General features: G+C 49.7%; 2 protein-coding genes across 4 annotated transcripts; both read right to left on the bottom strand.

Annotated features, from left to right (window-relative positions):
• Positions 1-2687: 2687 nt before the first annotated feature.
• On the bottom strand, positions 2688-8214 carry Ankrd23 (ankyrin repeat domain 23). 2 transcript variants are annotated; one of them, XM_048430343.3, is made up of 9 exons: positions 8068-8214; positions 6692-6838; positions 6396-6524; positions 5059-5184; positions 4790-4888; positions 4605-4703; positions 4351-4449; positions 4164-4262; positions 2688-4083 (listed from the first exon to the last, which is right to left on the bottom strand). In XM_048430343.3, exons 1-9 carry the CDS (start codon positions 8092-8094, stop codon positions 3988-3990), a joined length of 921 nt encoding a protein of 306 aa, XP_048286300.1. In that variant the 5' UTR covers positions 8095-8214; the 3' UTR covers positions 2688-3987. The 2 variants fall into 2 exon arrangements, with proteins under 2 accessions (XP_048286300.1, XP_048286301.1); XM_048430344.2 differs by lacking the exon at positions 8068-8214 and adding an exon at positions 7882-8017.
• Positions 8215-10360: 2146 nt separating this feature from the next.
• Ankrd39 (ankyrin repeat domain 39) lies at positions 10361-20650 on the bottom strand. 2 transcript variants are annotated; one of them, XM_048430348.3, is made up of 4 exons: positions 20494-20650; positions 17251-17354; positions 16178-16381; positions 10361-11729 (listed from the first exon to the last, which is right to left on the bottom strand). In XM_048430348.3, exons 1-4 carry the CDS (start codon positions 20591-20593, stop codon positions 11586-11588), a joined length of 552 nt encoding a protein of 183 aa, XP_048286305.1. In that variant the 5' UTR covers positions 20594-20650; the 3' UTR covers positions 10361-11585. The 2 variants fall into 2 exon arrangements, with proteins under 2 accessions (XP_048286305.1, XP_048286304.1); XM_048430347.3 differs by having other exon boundaries at positions 20485-20635.
• Positions 20651-22037: the final 1387 nt, after the last annotated feature.

A 22037-nucleotide genomic window follows, 5' to 3' on the forward strand; every position in this document is an offset into this window, starting at 1 on the left:
TTCTTTGCCCATTCATTTGCCCACACACACACCTTTTTTGTCTGCGTACTTCAGATTCTAAAACCCTTTATTGGATGTTTGGTTTGCAGAGATTTTAAGCCTGTAGTGCTGTAGTCTAGATCTGAAGTGTCCCCTCAGGCCTGCTCACTAAAGACTTAATTCCTTTGAAGTGAGCCCTCCTGAGGTCACTGGGCATGCCCTCAAAGGGGCTGTTGGGGCCTTGGCCTCTTCCTCCCTCTCCCTGATGACCGTGAGGTGAAGAGGCCTCTGCCATGTTCTCCCTCCTTAGAATGTACATGGCCCAGAGGACCAAGCAACCCCAGGCTCCTCTGCACTGCCCATCTCAGTTGTGTGCTCACAGTAACAGTATACTAACAGTGAGACTGTTTTATCTGGAACAAAGTTTTTAATTGCGGTCAAATTCATTTTACCAAACTCTCTTTTGTGCTCTCAGCATATCCAGCTGTTCTAGATCTCAGAAATTGTCTACCTTTTCCCCTAACAGTTTGAGTTCCTGTTCTACATGTAAGCTTGTGATCCATTTTAAATTAATATCTCCATAAATAAGGCTTGGTCACAGCTGTTTTGTAATTTATGAATATGAAGTGTTTGTCTGCTTGTCTGTACATCACGTACATGCTTAGTGCCTGCAGAGGCCAAAAGGCATCGGATCCTCCCTGGAACTGGAGTTAGGGTTGTGATTCACCATGTGGGTGCTGAGAACTGAACCCCGGTCCTTTGCAGGAGCAGCCAGTGCTGCTCCTCTCTGCCCAGCCCTCTCCAGCCCCCACAGCTGGTTTTTGTTATTGGTCTTTAGGGTTTTTGTTGTTTATAGGCTCAGGCTGGCCTCAAACTCATAAACTTGCTTTCTCTGGCTCCCTCCCACCCTATTCCTGTTTAGCCTAAGGAAGTCCATTTGTTGAAAAGGCATCTCTCCCTCTGTTGGGTGTATTTGTGTGTGTGGGGTACTGTTTCTGAGTTGTCCACTACATCACATTAGAGTGGATATAGCATATATAGTGATATATATATATATATATATCACTGGATCACTGAAGTTGGACCCACTTTTCCCTTTTTTCCCCCCATTAATTTTCTCTTAGGGTCCCAGGCTGGGTGTGATGATGTGCCTTTAATCCTAGCACTCAGAGGCAGGCGGTTCTTTGAGTTCAAGGCCAGCCTGGTCTACAGGATGAATTCTAAGATGGAAACCTATTTTAACAACACTCCCCAAGGGGTAGGGAGTGTCTCAGTCTGTGGGCCTAACTGACTTCACAGTCCCCCTGCCTCAGCCTACCAAGTGCTAGATTTATAACCATGTAACATCATGGTTAAATTCTTTTATTTTTCAGAATTTGGATGGGTTTTCATATATAGTCTCAGTGCATTGCCTGTGCTGTACCTTGTCTCACACTGTGTTCAATCTAAGCTGCAACACAAAGCAATCCTCCTGAGGCCTTCCAAGTGCTGGGATTGCTGGCAGGAGCTACCATGTATGGCTCAAAAATTGCTTTGGGTATACATTTTCTTACAAAGTTTAGATAATCTTGTTTACATCTTGCTTGGATTTTGGTAGGAACTGTGTTAAACCTGTATGTTGTCAACATGGAAAGAGCTGACATCTTTTTATGTTGTGCCTTCTAGTTCATGAACATAGTATGTCTATGTAAACATTTTCATTTGTAGACTTCAGCAGCTTACTTTTTTTTAAGGTTTAAACTTAAAACAGTTGTACTATGCTTTTTGTATCCATAATGTTCATTGGTATTAGGGAAAAATAGATTTTTATTTATATTGTGTCATGAGGTCTTGGACTATTAATATTAAGGTAGGTATTTATCATCCACCACCCACCTAGACTTTCTTACAATTTGCTAGTATTCGTAAATAACGGTGTCCTCAGCTAATACTTGGATCCTCCTTTCAGGGCTTCTGACCTAGTAACATTAGACATTAGGATTTTCAGAAAAGGTTTCACTGTGTAACCCTGGCTGGTCTGGAACTCAATATGTTGATCAGATTGGCCTTGAACTCAGAGATTGGCTCACCTCCTAAGTGCTGGGATTAAGTGCCCAGGACCCTCTCCTCCCCGCTCCCTGATATATGTAAAGCATGTCTTTTTTTTTTTTTAAAGATTTTTTATGATTTATTTATCTTTATTTTATATGTATTGGTATGAAGGTGTCAGATCCCCTGGAACTGGATCTTCAGACAGTTGTGAGTTGCCATGTGGGTGCTGAGAATTAAACCCGGGTCCTCTGGAAGAGCAGTCAGTGCTCTTAACCACTGAGCCATTTCTCCAGCCCCAAAGCATGTCTTGCATTTGGTGACATGTCATGCTGCCTGCTGGCATGAGTGATGCACTGATCTCTGCAGTGGAGGATGACAAGGCCTTTGGTTTGGTTTTTTTGTTTGTTGTTCATTTCCCTGTCTTTATTTTATTTTTTTATTTTATTTATTATGTATACAATATTCTGTCTTGTGTGTATGCCTGCAGGCCAGAAGAGGGCACCAGACCTCATTACAGATGGTTGTGAGCCACCATGTGGTTGCTGGGAATTGAACTCAGGACCTTTGGGAGAGTAGGCAATGCTCTTAACCTCTGAGCCATCTCTCCAGCCCTTTGGTTTGGTTTTTCATGTAGCCCGATGCACTGCCTCCTCCCAGTGCCCATAAGACAACACGGCTGTGGTAGATAATCAGTTTAATGAGAAAACAATGTTCTGTATAAAAAGGTGGCTTTGTGTGTCATTTAAGTGTCCTCATTTCTGAGGAGTCGTCATATTGAGTAGTCTTGAATGTCTGTTGCCCATGGTACAGGTTGTCTAGGTGCCCACTGGCTGTCACAACAGGGCAAGGCCTGCCCATAAAAAGGTATGTGCCTTTAGGAAGGTGCACTAGTCTTTCACATAGTAACGGGCAGAGAGGCTGCCAAAATTAGACTAAAAATAACTTGCAAAAATGAATGTCAGCTCAGAGCTGTGTGAGGGAGGCAAAGCCTTCACCTTTTAGCCCTTGGTTCAACCTGTGGCCTCAGTGGAGGGCCCAGCATCAACTTTCTGGCATATTAGGGGCCAGCCCTGCCAGTAGTACAGGTCTGCACCGGTGAACTGGAAACAGCTGGAAGGGGAAGGAGCGTGTGCCTGTGTGAAGTCCTCATTACACTACCTGTTTGCAAGGGTCTGTGACTGTGTCCCACAGCAAGGTGCTCAACTCAGTGTGCAGGGCACAGAGCTTAGTCCAGGTGCTTCCTCCATTACCAGGGGGCAATAGAGCCTTAGGTAAGCTAGGGGTGCGGGCCACCGCCCCAAAAGTTGAGTGGGCCACAAGCACTCCCCAGCACCTGGCAGACAAGCAGAGCTGCTTGAAGCCCTGAGGTGGAGCTTTCCCAGAGTACACACTAGTTCCAGTCCACCGGTCTCCAGCTTCTGGGGCAACCTGGTAGGTACTGACATCTGAGGGGCCGCGATCCTCTAGTCATGCCCCTCAGCCTGCCAGAACCACCCCCGGAGTCTGAGGACGAGAGGTGCCTAGAACTACTCCACAAGTTCTCAGGGTTGCTGCTGATAGGAGTGGAGTCCCTGGGGAAACTCCACCCATGCCTGGTACTTAGGTAGCCTGTTTCTTCTCTTGTACCCTGCAGCTGCTGGCCACATCTGAATCTCTACTGAACAGGCCAAGGCCAGTCTTCCGATCCTAGGATTGATAGACAGAGGCCTAGGCCCAGCTGTGGGTAGTGCCGGTCTGTTCACTTCCTGCTCTGGCCTTGGCCCTTGTCTGGACCCACTTCTTGCTTATGGTTCTGCTCCAGCCGTGACAGGGAACACAGTCTCCCTCACTGAAACCCAGGGAGCCTGTTCTACCTGTTGCCTCGGGCTGAAAGAAGCAAAGCCAGAGAGAATCAGGACTGGAGCAGAGAACCACTTAGAAGTGGGTGGAAAAGTGGGTGTGGAATGGTAGTAAGGAGTGACCCACGGGTCAAAGTCATCAGCATCGGGTACGGGGGTGCCCCACATGGGCCTGTAGTGCTTCCCGGATACCCCGCTGCCAGTCTCGTGCCAGCTGCACTGGTGTCAGGGAGGCCTGTGAACAAGGACACTGAGTCAGTCTTTCTCTCCAGGTACTCCCCCTGACCCCAGCACAGGTGCCTGCCTGGCACTCACCACATTCTTCATGCCCAACTTGGCTCCATAGAGCAGCAGCAGCTTTGTAGCTTTGTGGTGCCCATAGCGCACAGCCTCATGGAGTGCTGTGTCCCCTTCCTGTGGAGAGACCAGTCGGTCACTGCTGTAGGCCCGATGCTGACACAGATGGCCTCTGGCCTGCCTCGGGCTGCTCACAAACACCCACCTTATCCTGTGCATTGATGTGGGCGCCACACTCAATGAGGTGCTCCAGGCAGTCAGTGTGGCCCGTGCGCACTGCTACATGGAGAGGGGTGCTCCAGATCTAGGGAGAAGTGGGGTGCAGTGCTGGATCTGGGCTGGCCATTCCACCCAACCCAAAAGGGCTGTGCCTTCTTCCAAGGGGAACATCTGTTCCCTGTATGCTATATCTGTCCCTAACAGATTACCACCCAGAGCAGGCAGTGGTTGGTCCCTTACCTTGTCCTGTGCATTGACCTGAGCTCCCTGGTTAAGCAGCAGCTTGAGAATGTCCAGGTGTCCTCCACGGCAGGCCCAGAATACAGGCGTCCTGTCCAGCTGCACACAAAGCACCAAGGTGTTCTGACCCGTTGGGTTGCAAGGCCTAACTAGAGCCTCCACCTTCCCTGTCCCTTGTTTCTCACCAAGTCCCGTGCCTCTATAGCAGCCCCTGCCGCCAGCAGCTTGTTCACCAGCTGTCTGTGGCCCTTCAGACAGGCCCAGTGCAAGGCTGTGCGGTGGAGCTGGGAGGAGAAACAAAATTAGGCCAAGAGAGAGCTACTCCTTAGAGCCACCCACCCCCACCTCTTCTGTTCCTAGAACAGGTTGGAGTTACCCAGTGTCACAGGTGAGGACTAGAATGTACAAGATGGCACATCCAGGTGTCAGAAATGCAATCACCCACCCTCCCTACCTTGTCATGGGCGTTGGGGTCCCCTCCATCCGTCAGGTACTTGTCAATCAGGGCTTCCTGATTCTTGACAGCTGCCTTGAGGAAGGTGTCCAGGTCCACAGGCTCCAGTGGGCCCTGGGGCTGCGGCTGTGTGAGCAGAACAAGGGGGAGCTAAGTTACTTCCCTAGCCCTCAGGCACCTGGCACTTCTGCTTTACCAGTCTGGCCCAGCGCGCCTGGCCTGTTGGATTGTAGGTTTTTCAATTCTCAGGAGAAAAAGAATGGGAAATGGGTGTTGTGCACTGATTGTTCCCATACTCTGGTTCATATGCTGAATCTTAATTCCAGTATCTCAGAATATGACTTTTTTGAAAGTAATTGTCATTGCATTTGAAATTATGTTGGAGTAGGGTAGACCCCTTTCCTGTATGACTGATGTATGACATTGGATACAGGCAGGCACACAGCATGAGCAAAAGGTGAGATGGGTCGTGTGTCACAGACCAGGAGGCACTAGTGCCAGCAGGCCTGAGAAGCTAGCAGGTGAGCGGACACTGAAGAACAGCCCTGCAGACTACACACATCTAGCTCCGAACAAACTGGAATGGCTTGATTGTGTGGCTAAGTCCTCAGTGGCCAGCACTTGCTTACAACTAGCTGCCTGTGAGGCTTAATTTGGCCGTATCTAGAGTCATCTAGGAGACGAGTCCTTGGGCACATCAGTGAGAGATTATCTAGGTTAGGGTAGCTGCTGCAAACCACTCTAAATGTGGGTAGAACCTTTTGATGGGCTGGGGTCCTAGGCTGAAGAAAAGGAGAGAGCAAGCTTAAGGAAATGAGCATTGGGGCTGGAGAGGTGGCTCAGCAGTTAAGAGCACTTGTTGCTCTTGCAGAAGATTCAGGTCCAATTCCTAGCACCTACATGTTGCTTCACAGCCATCTGTACAGAGCATATGATGCTCTCCTCTGACCACCAGGCACATACACAGTGCACGTATGTACATACAGGCAAGTACTGGTACACAAAGTCAGTCTGTGTCTGTCTGTCTGTCTGTCTCTCTCTCTCTCTCTCTGTCAGCTCCCTCAAGCTCCTGCCGCCATGCTTTCCCCACAGCAGTGAGACAGTTAACTATGTACTCTGGAGCACTGAGCCAAAATAACCCTTAAGTTGCCAGGTGTTTTGTCGCAAGAAGCTAAGGCGCTAACGCATCACCCCATTGAAGGGACAGAAGGCTCCACAAGCATTCCATGCAGCTCTCCATGCACTGACTAAGTAGCTGCAGCCCGTAGATCATTCTTACCAGACCCCCAAGACAAGAGGCCATCTTTGCCTCTGGAACACCAGCCTTCCTCACTCACCTCAACCACAGGCTCAGGTTCCCTGGGGGGGACTTTGTGTCTCAGTCGCTTTTCTCTTCGTCTTTGAAGCAAGTTTTCCAAGTCTTTCATATTGTCCAGAGTCAGTCTGGAGCTGTTAAATCTTTCCAGCTAGGGCAGAAGACATGCCCAAGCCAGACATCAGTCACCAGGTAGGGTCTCAGGGCAGGCTCCTGGCTAAGACTGATCCACTCTGGCTAGCTGACAGTGGCCATGGCTCTAGGTCCTCATTGCTCATAGTTACCCACATTGTCCCACCCTCTTTCCAAGGCACTTACTTTCTTTTTCTTCTCTTCCTCCAACTTCAGTTTCTCCCGGGCCACGGCCTCTTGGGGTCCGAGCCTCCAGTCACTAGGCCAGCCTCCAGGATCGGGAACTCTATGTCCAAACTCCAACACTTTCCTATCAGCTCTTTCTCCACTTACCTGCAGGACAGGTGGAATAGATTAAGGAACGGGACCACTGGAGGGATGCTTGGGAATCAGTTGTGGGGCACAGCAGGATGGCTGAGACCTGACATACAAAGGTCAGTTTGAACCTGGGAGTTAGCCTTACTCTTCCTGTTGAACATTTCCTGGTGGGCTGCAATGCTGGTGCACACACACACACCCCATCTACAGTTTTTACAGACTGTGGCAGTGGCCAAGTCCAGGGGATTTGCTGTCAGCTATCAGTAAATCACAGAGTGAAGGGAGGCTGGTGTCTGTCTATACTGGGTTCATACCTGGGAGCTCAGACAGATGGCACCTTAGCTTCCACCCTGGGCTTCTCTGCCTAGATTCCTATGCATGCCATACTGCCACCTGACCCAAGCTTAGAGAAGAGAAGCTCCTTGGCCAAATTCCAAATCCCTGCTTTCAGCCCTTGGGTCTTAGACTATGTTTCTGTCTCTGTAAAATGGGCTCAAACCATCCCGGAGAGCTGGTCACAGCTGATACCCAGCCAGACCCTTAACAGCCATCCAGGGAGCTGGAGAGGGAGGAAGGTGCAGACTGCCGGTGAGAGTGCTGCAGAGAGGAACGGAAGATCGCAGGCTTCCCTCTAACTCAGCAGCTTCAACAGTCTCCTGTCTCCTGGCTTGGCGGTCCACCTCCCAGGAGCCGGCTGGGGCCACTGCGCCACAGTGAGCTATACGTGTCGCGTGCCCTCCATGCTCTGCCACCCAAACTGACACTGCATTACTTTCTCTCACTGCTCATGGAACACGACGAATACCACCCCTAAAGTGCCAGACCCTCCAGAACGTTCCAGCCAGACGATACAGCTATATCCGTGACTTCCAGAGTAACTCACCACTTTCCAGTTCTTTTCTACCATCCAGACAAGGGCATACCTACAAACTTGGGGGTGCAAGTCTGTGACCGAGTGCTGAGCGAGTGCTAACCTCACATATATGAAGCCCCAAGATGGACCCCCAGTACCACACTCACCAAAAACAAACACAGACTCAACAACACAAGAATTTTACCATCTACTATCGCCCAGCCTCTTTCCTATTTGTCTTCCTTCTCTTGATACCCACTAACATGAGATGGGCAGGAAGGAACCACGCTGTCCCCTCAGTCAGACTTCGTTACTCTGGCCATAAAGTCTGGGTACCTGCACCTTGTGTTGAGTTACTGGTGAGGACCAGTAACCTGCCTTGTGTCCTTACCAACTGCTGAATGCTGATGAAGTCCATGGTCCCCCCCTTGCTCTCCACACTCCCAGCAAGGGAGCAGAGCGCTCAGCCCTTTTATGGGAGCGCTCTCTCTTGTGGGTGGGGAAGGACAGAGCTTGTGCCCAGGCCAGATGACTCTGGGGCTCTGTCACACTAACCAAAATACAGTCTGGGAACATGGCCCACCGAGGGCAGGAAAAGGGGCTGTTTGGAGCTGAGTCGGCAACCTCCTCAGACACCCACTACCTTGCACCTGCCACATCTACCAAAGAGTCATTTTACCACCACATGGGCTGGGATACCTGGGCCAGGCCCAGGGGAAATATTTCTTACTCTTCTGAGTTCAGAGTCCACTGGTGGGACCCAGCCTCACAATGGAGATCTGGCTCCCTGTGACACTGCCAAGACCAGCTTAGACCCTGGCACAAGGTATCCAGAGGACAACAGAAGAGGCTGACCTAATGCCTTGGGAATTCTCCTGGACCTACATGATGAAATTAGGTTTCACTGGCTAGTTTCAAGGATGCCCTTCCCTCCCAGATTTGTCCCTCAGCACATGGTGTCCTGCCCCAGCCTGTCATTAGTCCTTATAGGGCTGAAGAAGCCTTCCAGGTCCACACCAGATACTCTCTGGGCAGGAAGCATGCCCTTCAGCAGGGCAAGGGAGACCCACTCCAGGTCCCGGGCTGTAGCAATGATCATGACAGCCAGCCGCAAAGCAAACTGTCTTCAGCCAACAAAAATCAAATTCCTAATTCAGAAGCCAGAAATGCTTTTCACTCTGCTGTGCCCCAAATTCCAACTTGACATTTGCAAGGAAATCAGATAGCCAGTAAACAAGACTCCGGCATGAAAGCAACATGAACAGGGAGAACCAAATAAGCACAAGGGGAAATGTGGCTGAGGGACCAGAGACCACAGAGGGTTACAGAGCGCCTGTTGTTCATGTTGACCTCATGGATTTAAGAGAATTTAAGGAAACACAACTTCTATTTTCTTTTTTTCTTTTTTTTTTTTTTTTTTTTTTTTTTTTTTTGGTTTTTCAAGACAGGGTTTCTCTGTAGCTTTGGAGCCTGTCCTAGAACTAGCTCTTGTAGACCAGGCTGGTCTCAAACTCACACAGATCTGCCTGTCTCTGCCTCCCGAGTGTTGGGATTTAAGGCATGTGCCACCACCGCCCGGCTGAAAGGTAACTTCTCAAAGAAGCCCGGGTCTTTGTGTTCCCTTGTAAGGAGTGAAGCAGTTACTCCATGGGAAAGGAGGCCAACAAGAAAGTCCAACTAACTCTGCTCTCCACTGTCCCACGTCTGATGAAACTGGGCATGGTTGAGCATGACTGTTAGTCTAGTGTGCACACCCGCAATCCCAGCACTTGGAGGATAGAGACAGGAGGATCTCTGTGTTCAAGATCAGCCTGGTCTACAGAGTCAGTTCCAAGAGACCAGGATTATGTAGAAAGACCTTGTCTCAAACAGACAAGCAAACAAAATGCTTTGTACTGAGATGGCTGAAGCTACCTGTATGCAAACAAAAAAAAAATTTTTTTTAGGAAAATGCTAGTTTCTATCTCACAAAGGTGACTGGTATTACACCTCCAGGTTAAAAACAATCGTTACTCTTTATGTTTGAAAACAAAACTAAAGACCTATTTGATTATTCTTGCTTCTGTGGCCCAGGGAAACCACATCTTCCCAACTCTCCTTCGTGCCTGCATGGCACATGCTGAAAAGTGTCACACTGTGGGCACCACGTGGCCCTCTTGCCACACTGCCACCTCTACATTCAAGTGATGTGCCGAGCCCAACCCCTTCCTGCCGGGGAGCAGGTCAGTTGTGTCTTTTCTCTCAGTAGGTCAGGTCTTGTGCTCTCCCTTTCTCTCCCTTCTGTCTCTCTGTCTGTCTCTCTCTCTCTCTCTGTGTCTCTCTCACAAACACACAGTCTCACACTGTAGCTCAGGCTAGCCTCAAGCTTGTAATTCTGCCTAAGCTTCTGAGTCCTGGGATTATGTGTTAGCCTCCATGCTTGGCGCTCTCTTTTAAAATATACACTATATTTTAATGCATCTCTTGTTCTGTCAGTGCTGGGGAACCCAGGACCTTGGGCCCTAATGCAGTTTGTAAATGAGTCTGTAAATAGACACCTCTGTAATCAAGAATAAATCTTCCTATGTTGCTACAAAGAAGTCAAAACTACTGGCTCTGCTCACTTAAACAGGTATTGCTAAACTGCTGTCTATGGTGTGTGCTCCAGTTTCCATGACCAGAAGTCAACAACTTAAGGCAAGTGATAGCGCAAAAGAAAATTTTAATATACATATATAAAGCATATATCATACACGTTTCTCTCTATATATGCATATAACCAAAGCAAAGGCTCGATACTCAAAGTTCCTATGAATCAATAAAAACAAGGCAATATATGTGGTATAGATACATAACCATAATCCCAACACTCAAGACGTTGGGGCCAGAGAATGGCTCCAAGTTGAAGGAAGTCTAGCCTAGACTACACAGCAAGAACAAAACCATTTCAAAGAGGAAGGTCAAGGACAGCTGTGCAGTCTCACTAGTAAGCAATGCAGACCAAACAAGCAATTATAATTACATGGTTTTTTGGAGTCAGGGTTTCTGTAGTTCTGGCTGGCCTAGAGCTCCAAGGGACCTTCGTGCCTTGGGTGCCATGACTAAGGTGTGTGCAGCCACACCTGGCACAGCTACACTCTGTACGAACCGGATTTCTAGAACTGAAACCCTGGAATAAAAGCCAGTGTCAGTCAGACTTTGGGACTGGCCACCGTTTCTCCACATTGTGTTAGGGATTAGAAGGTAGGGCTTTTGCATGTCAGGCGAGCGCTCCACCACTGAGTGATAGCCCCTCTTTTTACCTTCTGAGACAGGGTCTATGCTGCCCAGGCTGGCCTCAGCCTCCTGAGCAGCTGACAGGTCAGGCCCGCACTGCCAGGCCAGGTCCAGCAGCGAGCACTCTCCTGTGCTGCTTGTAGTGCCATGTACCTGCGTACTCACCGGAGAGCACAGACCTCCTCAGCCCTCGAGGAACCCTGAGGTAGGCCTATTCTAGTCATTTTCATCTCACAGACAGGGAAGCTGAGGAACAGGCAGGTAAAAAGAGAAAACTGCACCAAGCTCATTTGGCTAGAAAGCAGCTGCTGTTAGACACTGTATTTTCTTCTAATACTTCAAAGTTTTACATTTTTATATTTTGGACTCTTTATCTGGAAATTTATCTTTGTCTGTGGAATGATGTCAAGATATAAGCTTTATTTCCATCCAAATGGATAGCTGTTTCTACAAGGACTAATTTATATGATCACCTGTCCAGGCTCCTAGCCGTCAGCCCTCCCAAGCCTTCCTACTGGCTCCCACACCGGCCAGACGGGGCTCTTCCGGGCAGTCTGGCCCTGGTCCCATCAGGCAGCAGGATGCTGAGCAAGGCAGGGTGTGGAGAGCTGTCTGTGTACCCTTCAAGGGCAGCCAGAGACGGGAGGCGGAGCCTCAGCTGGCCAGCAGGTCCCTCAGGCCACTGTTGCAGGGCAGCAGGTCACATGCTAGGCGTGCTTTGCGATCCCGGACAGCCTTCAGGGCTGGGCTGTGCTGTAACAGGAGGGAGCAAATGTCCTCGTGACCCTTCTCTGCAGCCTGTGGAGAGAGAAAGAGAGGCCTGAATCAAAACACGTTCCCGAGCTGGGCCCTGCACTTTCTTCCTTCCCTTTCAGGGGACCTGCTGAAGAATGTGTCCTGGAAACAGGCGCCTCCTCCAATGTCTAAGCACAGATTTACAAGCACCTGGGGTGGTCTGGGCAGCTAGTCACCGTTAGTTCTGGTTCTGGTTCAGCTGCTCTGAAACTTTCTGTGTGGACCGGACTAGCCTTGAACTTCTGGCAGTCCTCCACCTTCCAAGTGCTGGAGTTACAGCTACTGAGCAGCCATGTTTGGGCTTTTGTGCATGTCGGCAAGCAATCCACCACTGAGCCACACACAGCCCCTCTGTTTAACATTTGAGACAAGGTCTTACTAGGTTGTTCCTGTTTATGTCTTTTTTTTTTTTAAGATCGTTTCACTGTGTTCACTATGTTCACTATGTATATCAGCTATATGTATTTACTGCTATCTGCCTGCCTGTGCCTCCTGAATGCTGGAATTAAAGGTCTGAGCCATCATGCCTGATCTTTCTTTTTCTTCTCTTCCTTTTTTTTTTTTTTTGTGGCTTTTTGAGACAGTGTCTCACTGTGTTGCTCAAGCTAGCCTCAAACTCACGAATTCTCCGGCCCTGGCCTCCTGGGGTGCTTTTCCACCCACCTCACCCCTGCCCCCCAGCTTAGCCTGAATTTTTTTATATATGTATCCTTTGCCCAGTAATCATTCTGGTCTTTATTTAGCTGCCCCACACTTGCCCATAACCCCAGCACTGAAGTGAGTGCAGACAAGAGGCTCTCTGGGGCTTGCTGGCTTCCAGCCTAGCTGAGAAAACTTGAGCCCCGTGTTCAGGAAGAGACGCCTATCTCAAAGGAAAAGGCAGGGGCTGACTGAGCAGAACACCCAGTGCTGACTTCTGGTCCCTGTACAGGCACAGGCACGTGCCTCTGCACGCGGATGTGTGCGTACACTCACAGACACATGTACACAAAGAAATCGTGTTTTAAATTATGTGTATGTGGAGGGGGTATATGTAGATGTGTACAGATGCCTGTGAAGTCAAAAGAGGGCAGCGGATTTCCTAGCTGGAGTTACAGGCTGTTGTGAGCTGGGAACTGAACTTAAATCCTCAGCAAGAACAGTATACACTCCTGGGCTGGAGAGGCTCAGAGGTTAAGCCCACTGGCTGCTCTTCCAGAGGTCCTGAGTTCAATTCCTAGCAACCACATGGTGGCTCACAGCCATGTATATTGAGATCTAGTGCCCTCTTCTGGCATGCAGGCAGAACACTGTATATATAATAAATAAATATATTTTTAAAAATGTTTTAGTTTTTTTGAGACAGGATTTCCCTGTAGCTTTGGAGCCTGTCCTGGAACTCGCTCTTGTAGACAAGGCTGGCCTTTAACTCACAGAGATCCACCTGCCTCTGCTTCCCTAGTGCTGGGATTAAAAAAAAAAAAAAGAATAGTACACATTCTTAACCACTGAGTCACTTCTCCACAAATTAGTAAATTAAGTTTTTTTGTCTAAAGGCAGGGTTTCTCTTTGTAACAGCCCGCACTGTCCTGTAACTTGCCCTGTAGACCATGCTGGCCCCAAACTCAGAGACCCTGCCTCCTGAGTGCTGGGATGAAAGGCGTGCACCGCTATTAGGAAGTATTTTTTTTAAAAAAAGGCTCGAGCTTCTACACCTGTCAAGGATTTAACAAAACCCAACCTGCAGCTGTTCACTCTGCACCTGTGATGTGTCCAACGGCTGCCCGCTCCACAGAAGCCAGCCCCCGCCGCTGCCTCTGGTGAGCCAGACCTCAAAGACAATCTCGAGCTGAACAGGTGTCTTAATAAGGTTTCTAGTGCTACGATAAAACTCCATGACCAAATGTGACTTGGGGAGGAAAGGCTTTATTCCGGTGCTGGTTGTTGCTCATCAGGAAGGGAAGTTGGGGCAGGGACCTGGAGGCAGGCACTGAAGCAGAAGCCATGGAGGGGTGTTGCTTACTGACTCCCTCCTCATGGCTTGCTCAGCCTGCTTGTTTCTTCTGCTCCGCCTCCCTCTCCTCCCTCTCCTCCCTCTCCTTCTTTGAAGCAAGGTTTCTTTGTGTAACCCTGACTATCCTGGAACTCACTCTATAGACCAGGCTGGCCTCAAACTCAGAGACCCACCTGCTTCTGCTTCCCAAGTGCTTGATTTAAATGCATGCACTTCCATGCGTGGCTTTTATAAAGATTTCTTTTCTTTTTATGTGTGTGTGTGTGTGTGTGTGTGTGTATTTTGCTTGCAGCTAGAGAGTCAGATTCACTGGAACTAGAGTTATAGATGGTTTGGGCCACCCTGTGGGTACTGGGAATTGAACCTGGGTCCTCTGTAAGAGCATCCAGTGTCCTTAACTACTGAGTTATCTCTCCAGCCCCTGGCCTGCTTTCTTATACTACCCAGGACAACCTGCCTAGGGATGGCCTGGCCCCAGTTAGGTGAGCCCCTCAGTGAGGTGAGCCCAGTTGCTTCAATCATCAATCAAGAAGATGCACCACAGACTTGCCCACACCTCGGTCTTATGCAGGCATTTCCTCAGCTGACAGCCTTTTCCCAAGTGAGTCTCGTTCATGTCAAGCTAACAAAACTGACCAACGTGCCAGGAGCCAGGAAGCCAGGGCAGGGCACGAACAGCTGAGAATGTCTGGGGACCTGGAAGGTTCTACAGAACTTTCCAGAAAGAAAGGTAGAAATACGGCCTATGACAACCGGGAGGGAAAAAGCTGTGTGGGTTGGGGCAGGCTTAGGATCCGTTCTCTAAAGACAAGGGCAGGAGGATTGCTTGCCACAGTTTGAGAAGAGCCTGACCGGCTACAGCTCCAGGTTAGCCAATGCCACACGGTAAAACTCTGGTGGGAGGGGAGAGCGGGAGGGAAAGAGGTAGGAGGGGAGAACCTGGTTCAAGAGAGGAGGGCGGGGAGGGGGGGAGTGGAGAGACTTCCATCTGGAAGACAGTTTGTGACACAGCGACAGTGAGCGCAAGAGGATGGGAAAGACAGCAGTGCCTGAGAGCTGAGGACAGTACTGAGGCCAGCAGGAGTTAAACCCACGTGGCTCTGTAGGATAGCTCCTTGGACTTGGAAAAAGCAAGCCATGGAAGGTAGGGTTTGATGGGAACTCTTTCAAACCCACAGCACTGGTGGAAAATCAGAGTTGGGCCAAGGAAGAAGTCTATCTATGAACATATGCTTAAATCACATCTCTAAGAGGCATATGTGAGTCAGACAGATAGTTCAGTGGTAAGGACTTGCCCAGCAATCCCCAGCATGAAAGAAAGAGAAAGAAAGAAAGAGAGAGAGAGAGAGAGAGAGAAAGAAAGAAGACAAGCAAGTGATCGAGCAAGCAAGCAAGCGAGGGAGCGACTGGTGAAGCAGAAGCCTGGAGGAAGAGCCTAGAGTACTGAGTCCCAAAAATGATCATCCTGCCTATGACCTAGAAAGGGGGTGGTAGAGAGGTCAAGTAGTACTGGTTTAAAAAGCTGATACATGGGAACGCCTTTACAACTCGCCACTGGGGAGAGAGAACGGACTCATACACAGGAGAACGTGTATGAGCACCTTACTTTCCTAAGGTGCTGACAGGTGAGCACCGAGACCCCAGGTGGCTTTTCTTCGCTATGTTTTTCCGTTTTCTGCAATGAGCACTGTGATGGTTAATCTTGGTCGTCAACTGGGTGGAACTTAGAATCTCCTAGGAGGTGTGAGGGCATTTCTAGAGACCTTTAAGCTCATGAGCGCCAGTTCCAGCTCATGGTTGAGCACCTGCACTCATTTCAGGACCTGCTGTTATCCCAGCAGGAAGAGGCGGGAGGATCAGGGTCATCTCACACACAGCAAGTTTGACTTCAAGGACAGCCAGGGCCAGAGTGAACCCTTGTTCTGTTTCCTGACTATAGATGCAGTGTGGGTGCAAGATGGCTCAGAAGGTAGAGGAAGTCACTTGCCACCAAACCTGTCAGTATCAGTTGTGTGGAAAGAGAGAACTGACTTCTGAAAGTTGTCCTCTGATTGCACCATGCCCACCCTGCCATGCTCCCCCACGCAAATATAGACATCACGTGGCCAGCTGCCTCGCGCTCCTAGCCTCCTACTGCTGTTGTATAGTTGCCAGGATGGACTGTATCCCTACCTTAACATGGGCGTGGTGGCACACTGCCTTTAATCCCAGCAGCTGGAAGGCAGAGGCCTGTGGATGTCTGTGAGTTCAAGGCCAGCCTGGTCTACATAGTAAGTTCTAGTATAGTCAGGACTACATAGAGAGACCCTGTCTCAAAAAAGAAAGAGAGAGAGAGGAGAGAGAGAGAGAGAGAGAGAGAATGAATGAATTAATTTTGTCACAGAAAAGTAACGAGAAAAGTTAACTAATACATGAATAAGATTAAGGAAAGGAAGGTATGCCAGAGACAGGGACATACCTTATGCAAGCTGGTCATGCCATCATCATCAACCAGCCGAGGGTTGGACCCATGGGAAAGCAGCAGTCGTGCAATTTCCGTGTGCCCACAGTAGCTGGCCCGGTGCAAGGCTGTGGCACCCCCGTGGGTCTGGGCATCACACTTTGCTCCACTTTCCAGCAGAAATTGGCAAACAGCATAGTGCCCATTGCGACTAGCATAGTGCTGCAGGGAGCAGAGACTGAAGTCAGATAGCAAAGTCCTGGCGGGTGACAGGGGCACTGGGATGGTAAAGGCACTGGCTGTCCAGCAAGGGGTGGACCTGGAATCGGCTTAGGGACATTGTGCTCTTCCACTAATTAAAATACCCAGCTGCTCACGATGCTGCCAAAATAAAAAGGGGAGGGTGGCTAAGGATACAGTGTAGGTGGGAGAGTGCTTAGCATCATGGTGGCACAAGCCATGTCTGTAATCCCAGCAGGAAGAAGCAGGAGGATCGGGGTCATCCCACACACAACAAGTTTGAGGCTAATCTGGGTTATGTGAGCCTATTTCAAAGGACAAAACAACAAACTTTAAAGCGAGGTGAGGTAGCATGCCTGTAACCTCAGTACTGGGGGGGGGGCTAGGGAAGGGGGTAGAGACAGGAATGACTTCAAGGACAGCCTGGGCCAGAGTGAGCCCTTACAAAAACAAAAAACCCAAGAGCCAGTGAGATGACTCATTGGCTAAAAGTACTTACTACCAAGTCTGGTGACCTAAGTTCTATCCCCAGAACTCAGCGCAAGGAATGGAACAACTCCCAAAAGTTGTCCTCTGACCTCCACACATGCCCTGTGACACGCTCGTGCCCGCTCGCAGGCTTGCATATGAACATGCACACACACACACACACACACACCACACACCGCGGGCTTGCACATTCACACATACACATACATACATACCCCACACACCAGGCTTGCACATGCACACACACACACACACATACGCACAATAATAACAAGAACCAACAGAACAAACACTACAGGGCTTTGCTGGAAGTAAAGGGAAAGAGAGCAGGCAGCTAGAGTCAAATCTGTCCCGTAGCTCACCAGTGCGGTGTAGCCGGCAGAGTCAGGCTGGCTAGGATCTGTGGCCTTCTGGATGAAATATTTCACTCGGCCCAGGTCTCCATTCAGGGCTGCCGACCAGATTCCTGCAGAAAGCCAATCAAAGCACTCAGCAGGGCTGCATGATGGGATTTTTCTTTGTTTTTTTAAAGAATTTCTTCAGGCTGGGTGGTGAAGGCACACACCTCTGATCCCAGCACCCGGGGAGGCAGGGGCAGGCGGATCTCTGTGAGTTCAAGGCCAGCCTGGTTTACAGAGCTGGTTCCATTCCAGGACAGCTAGGGCTACACAGAGCAATCCTGTGTTAAACAAACAAGCAAGAAGCTGATCAGGGAACGGTGAGGTGGCTCAGCAGGTCAAGTACCTGCCATCAAGCTTGACTACCCGAGTTTGACCCCCCTATACCTAAATGGTAGAAGGAGAGAGCTGACTCTAGCCAGTGTCCTCTGACACTCATACCCAGATGCCCCACACACCCTAAATTTAAAAACAAGTAAAATTACTGAAATAAGATAACCACGAATAGTTTGACCAATACTACACACCAATGCAATGAGAGAATTAGTGGCTTGGAATCCGATCACAATGCAGCATAAAATGATGGGGAAAAGAGGTAAAGAAACTTGGAAAAGACCATGTACCGGCATACTTCTAAAAGCAGTCACAGACAGATATGCTGGATGTAGCCAGTGCCATGTCCTTGCAGGGCTCCAGGAATCTGACCTTACTGGCATCGCAAGGGAGCCCAGACACTGCATACACAGAAGCTAGGACTAGGGCTGGCGGAGAACTGCACAACCCAGAAGCTCAGCGTGTTTATTACATACAACTGAACAGCTAACCAGGTTACTGTGTCCAACGAAAAGGCGGGGTTATTCTACACAGCTGAACAAGGAGACAGGTTCAGCTAACATTAGTAGAGCAATCTCTGCAGAGGGACAGACTTCAGGCCATGAATATCCAGAGGGAGAAATGGTAGACATTTTCTGCACATACTGTCAACATCTGCACATGGACCAGAGGAAGGATTTGCCATTGCTTTGAGCCTCACCTGTGTGTGTGTGTGTGTGTGTGTGTGTGTGTGTGTGTGTGTGCTCAGCACTTGTTGCTCTTCTAGAGGACTGGGTTTGATTTCTAGCACCCATAAGGTTAGCTCACAACCACCTGTAACTCCCGTTTCAGGGGATCCAATCCCCTCTTCTGACGAGGCCCATACATGATGCATGCATTCACATGGGCAAAACATTCGCACACATTAAATAAATATATATACCTAAACCAGTGATCAGAGAGATGGCTTGGCAGTTAGGAGTAATTGCTAGGGCTGGATAGTGGTGGCGCACATCTTTAATCCCAACGCTAAGGAAGCAGAGGGGGGTGAATCTCTGAGTTCAAGCCAAGCCTGGTTTACATAATGAGTTCCAGGCCAGTCAGCTCTACATAGTGAGACCCTTTCTGGGGGGTAGGAGTGAGAGAGGTGGGGATGGGGAGGTGGACAGACAAAACAAAATACACACACACCCAATAACTAAACTAAAAATTAAAAAAAACGAATTAAAAACTAAAATAACATGATTTACAGAAAACATTCGCACACTAGGTGAGCATCTGTATCACATATGGGAAATTAATAAAAGAATAAGCAAACAAAGTAAGAGCAGGTGATACACAAACTATTTCTTTTTCACTTTTAGTTTTTGGGATCAAGTGTCTCACTATGTATCCCTGCTCTGTCTGGCTTTGAACTTGTAGCCCTCCTGCCTCAGTCTCTGAGTCTGTCCAAACTTCTATAATGAGAGCAAATTGCTACTGTAACAGAATAGCCTGGAAGGGAAGGGCCCTGCTTTGAACAGGACAAGGTTTCTTTCTCAACAGACAGGGCTGACATGTTGAGCCAGGTCATCATCTCTTGTGGGGAGCTGGCTTGTGCACGTCAGGATAGCTATGGCACACAAAAATGTCTCTAGATCTTTACTGGGCATAACTGTCCCTAGGTAAGGACTCGAAAAGCCATAAGGAAGGTTTCTTTGAAGAGGTGTCATAGACTGAGGGCTCTCAGGCTGAAATTTGCAGGAAGGCTGGCTAGCAAGCAAAATGAATGGTGTTAATCAGCCAAAGGTCTTGCATATTTGAGACACCCAAAGGGGCACCACTGCAAAGGATGGGAGCTATAGGGAGGGTACAGAAATACAGCATTGTTCTCTCACAAGACAAAACTCGGTTTGAGGAACTAAAAGCAAGGGGTGGGGGCGGGGGGGGGGGGGCTGGAGAAAGAGTTCCACAAAGCAGGCAGCTCTGCAGAGCACCTGGGGTGGTTCCCAGCACCCAGTTCACAACCATCTGTAAGTGCATCTCCAGGGAATCTGACGCCCTCTTCTGGCCTCCATGGGCACCAGGCACAAGTTATACACAGCCATAATTCTGGTAAATGCACATAAATAATCTTTAAATTAAAAAAGTAAATGTAATAATCTCATTTGTTATTTTCCAGTGGAGAGAACACACTGCAAGAGGGCGTGAGAGGAAGTGAGAAGTCCTATGACATATATGTCTGTGTGTGTGTGTGTGTGTGTGTGTGTGTGTGTGTGTATCCCTAGCCCAAAGATGGCAGTAGCTGAGATAAAAGGTGCAGGTTAAGAAGTATGGCAACGGTCGGGTGTGACTGCACATAGGTCAGTAGCATCCACCCTACCTTGCTATAGTTGCACAAGCTACCTGTGCCCAGGGATAACATAGTTCATAACACAGTGGTTCCTGGCACGGAGAACAGGGACCATTGCTGGCAGCAAGATCTCTGTATAAGCTGAGACAAAACAGTCACATCCTTGCGCTTCGCACGTTAAGATGCAGTCACCTTTCACGTTAAGATGAAGTCACTGTAATAGCTACAACATGTACACTCACACTGGAGAGCAGCTCCCCTGACCTCCCAGGCGGACACAATCAACCAGCTGCAGATTCTGTCCCTGGCTCCTCTGTCCCCTGAGCAAACTGTGTCCTAGCTAGGTTGGTCTCCAGACCCAGTTCGGAAACCAATGCCTCAGTTTACCCGTCCGCACTCGAATCGATGCGGCCGAAGGGCTTCCTGCCAAGCTCTGCGGCCAGCCTTCCTGCACCAGGCCCGGAAGCTCCAAACTCGGTTCGCGGCCTCCTTTGGTTCACGTTCCCGGGGCTGGGACTGGGAACTGCCTGCCGCCAGCCACGCGGCCGCCTCACCCTTCTCACCCCTCTCAAAGTCCATCTCCTCCAGCGTCTGCTGTACCCCGGGCACCGCACCGGGGTGCGAACAACAGGAGCCGTCCGTGCACGGTTGCGGCGCCGCCATCCTGGCTACCGGATTCGCATCCGGACTCCCCTACCAAGTGCCCACCCCTCCATTCCAAGATGACCACTTGGAGTCCGTAGTTGACCTCCGCGTCCCGCCCTCTCACCCGAACCGACCAATCCGACGCTTAGACTTAGGTTAGCAACCAATGACAGTAGCGAGGCGGGACTGGATGGGTTGGCTCTTGCTGCTCTGCTACCACGGGAGGGCGCCCGAGGCTAACTAAGCAGAAGGAGGCTCAGAGGCGCAGGGTTCTGCTGCTGCGCACCCCGGAGGAGGCGGGACAGTTCATGCAACCGCGCCTTGTAGGGTGTGGAGACCAGGCAGCTTAGCCCGCCAGGCAGTGTTTACGTCGCATTCGCCAGAACCGAGGCCTCGCAGGCTCCTCAGGGCACAAGGACTCTGGACGCCGCCCACAGTCCCTCATCCCATCTTCCCGGCATCTCCCGACCAACAGGCCGTCCATGGGCAATGCAGCGACTGCCAGAAAGTCACTAACACCCTGACCTCGTTCCTTAACAATCCAGTGGGAAGCAGGTGGTCTAAGGGCAAGGACCAGGCCCTCCTTTGCGCTTAACCCCCCGCCCCCTCAATGGGCACTGACTGCCAGCATTCGCTGGGCTAACGTCTGAGCTAAGGGAGCACACTCAAATATGATCCAGCCTTCTGACCCACACTCAGGGAAACCAGGACGCAGTCTGCTCAAGCTGCAGTCAAGTGTAAGAGGGTGGGGGAACACCCGAGGGGGTGGTGCTCACTACCGTGGTCTCTGTTCCTATGCACGGGTTAGATTTATCTAAACCAGTCGTGTCCAAATTGCAGTTAACAATAGCATCTAATTCTGCACCAAAGATCTTAAGACGTCATTTCTTTTCTTCTTTTCTTTTTTTTTCCTATTTTCCTTTTTGAAACTCGATTGCCGGGCAACTCCCATCAAGGGCACTCAAAAATGAATCCAGGCTGGGCCTGTTGTTTTTCTCAGTAACATCTGGGCCTATACTGCCTCATAAGAATCAGGGCTTGGAACTTTCTGGGTGGCAGTAGACTATCTTTCCCTACATAGATGGGACAGAAAGCTCCGAGTAGTTCCTCCTTCCACTGAGCTAGTCCTAGGCTCCATCTTCATAAAAACGCTGCCTGCACAACCTTGACAAGTTTTTAGGAGGTCCCCTCCCTCAGACCCCTCACCCCCTGCTCACCCTCCCTGGAGTTCTGGGAAGACAAACCCCTTCTCCTACTCTTCCCCCCAGTGCTGACTTTTCCCTGTGGCACCAGGCCAAGTCTGGCTCCCAAGAGGATGTAGCCCTGGTCTGGTTCCCAGTCCCATAGGCACCAGTGTGGGAAAACACTTGAGTCTCAGCTGGCCCCTCCAGAGAGGGGGCACAGACAGGCATTAAGACTATGATGGGCCCAGCCCAAAGGATGGTTCCCTTTGGGCTCAATA

The sequence above is a fragment of the Myodes glareolus genome, chromosome 18 (assembly GCF_982192425.1).
Source record: "Myodes glareolus chromosome 18, mMyoGla1.1, whole genome shotgun sequence".
In the NCBI taxonomy this organism is placed as follows: Eukaryota; Metazoa; Chordata; class Mammalia; order Rodentia; family Cricetidae; genus Myodes; species Myodes glareolus.

Excerpts from the sequence above, each read along its gene's own strand:
- Ankrd23 (XM_048430343.3), bottom strand. The coding sequence starts at position 8,094 with ATGGACTTCATCAGCATTCAGCAGTTG. Across the intron at positions 5,185-6,395 it reads AACCTGAGCCTGTGGTTGAG|CCGCAGCCCCAGGGCCCACT; the intron begins GTGAGTGAGGAA and ends CTGCTCACACAG. Across the intron at positions 4,263-4,350 it reads ACATCAATGCACAGGATAAG|GAAGGGGACACAGCACTCCA; the intron begins GTGGGTGTTTGT and ends GTCTCTCCACAG.
- Ankrd39 (XM_048430347.3), bottom strand. The coding sequence starts at position 20,593 with ATGGCGGCGCCGCAACCGTGCACGGACGGCTCCTGTTGTTCGCACCCC. Across the intron at positions 16,382-17,250 it reads CTGCCGGCTACACCGCACTG|CACTATGCTAGTCGCAATGG; the intron begins GTGAGCTACGGG and ends TGCTCCCTGCAG. Across the intron at positions 11,730-16,177 it reads GCATGACCAGCTTGCATAAG|GCTGCAGAGAAGGGTCACGA; the intron begins GTATGTCCCTGT and ends CTCTCTCCACAG.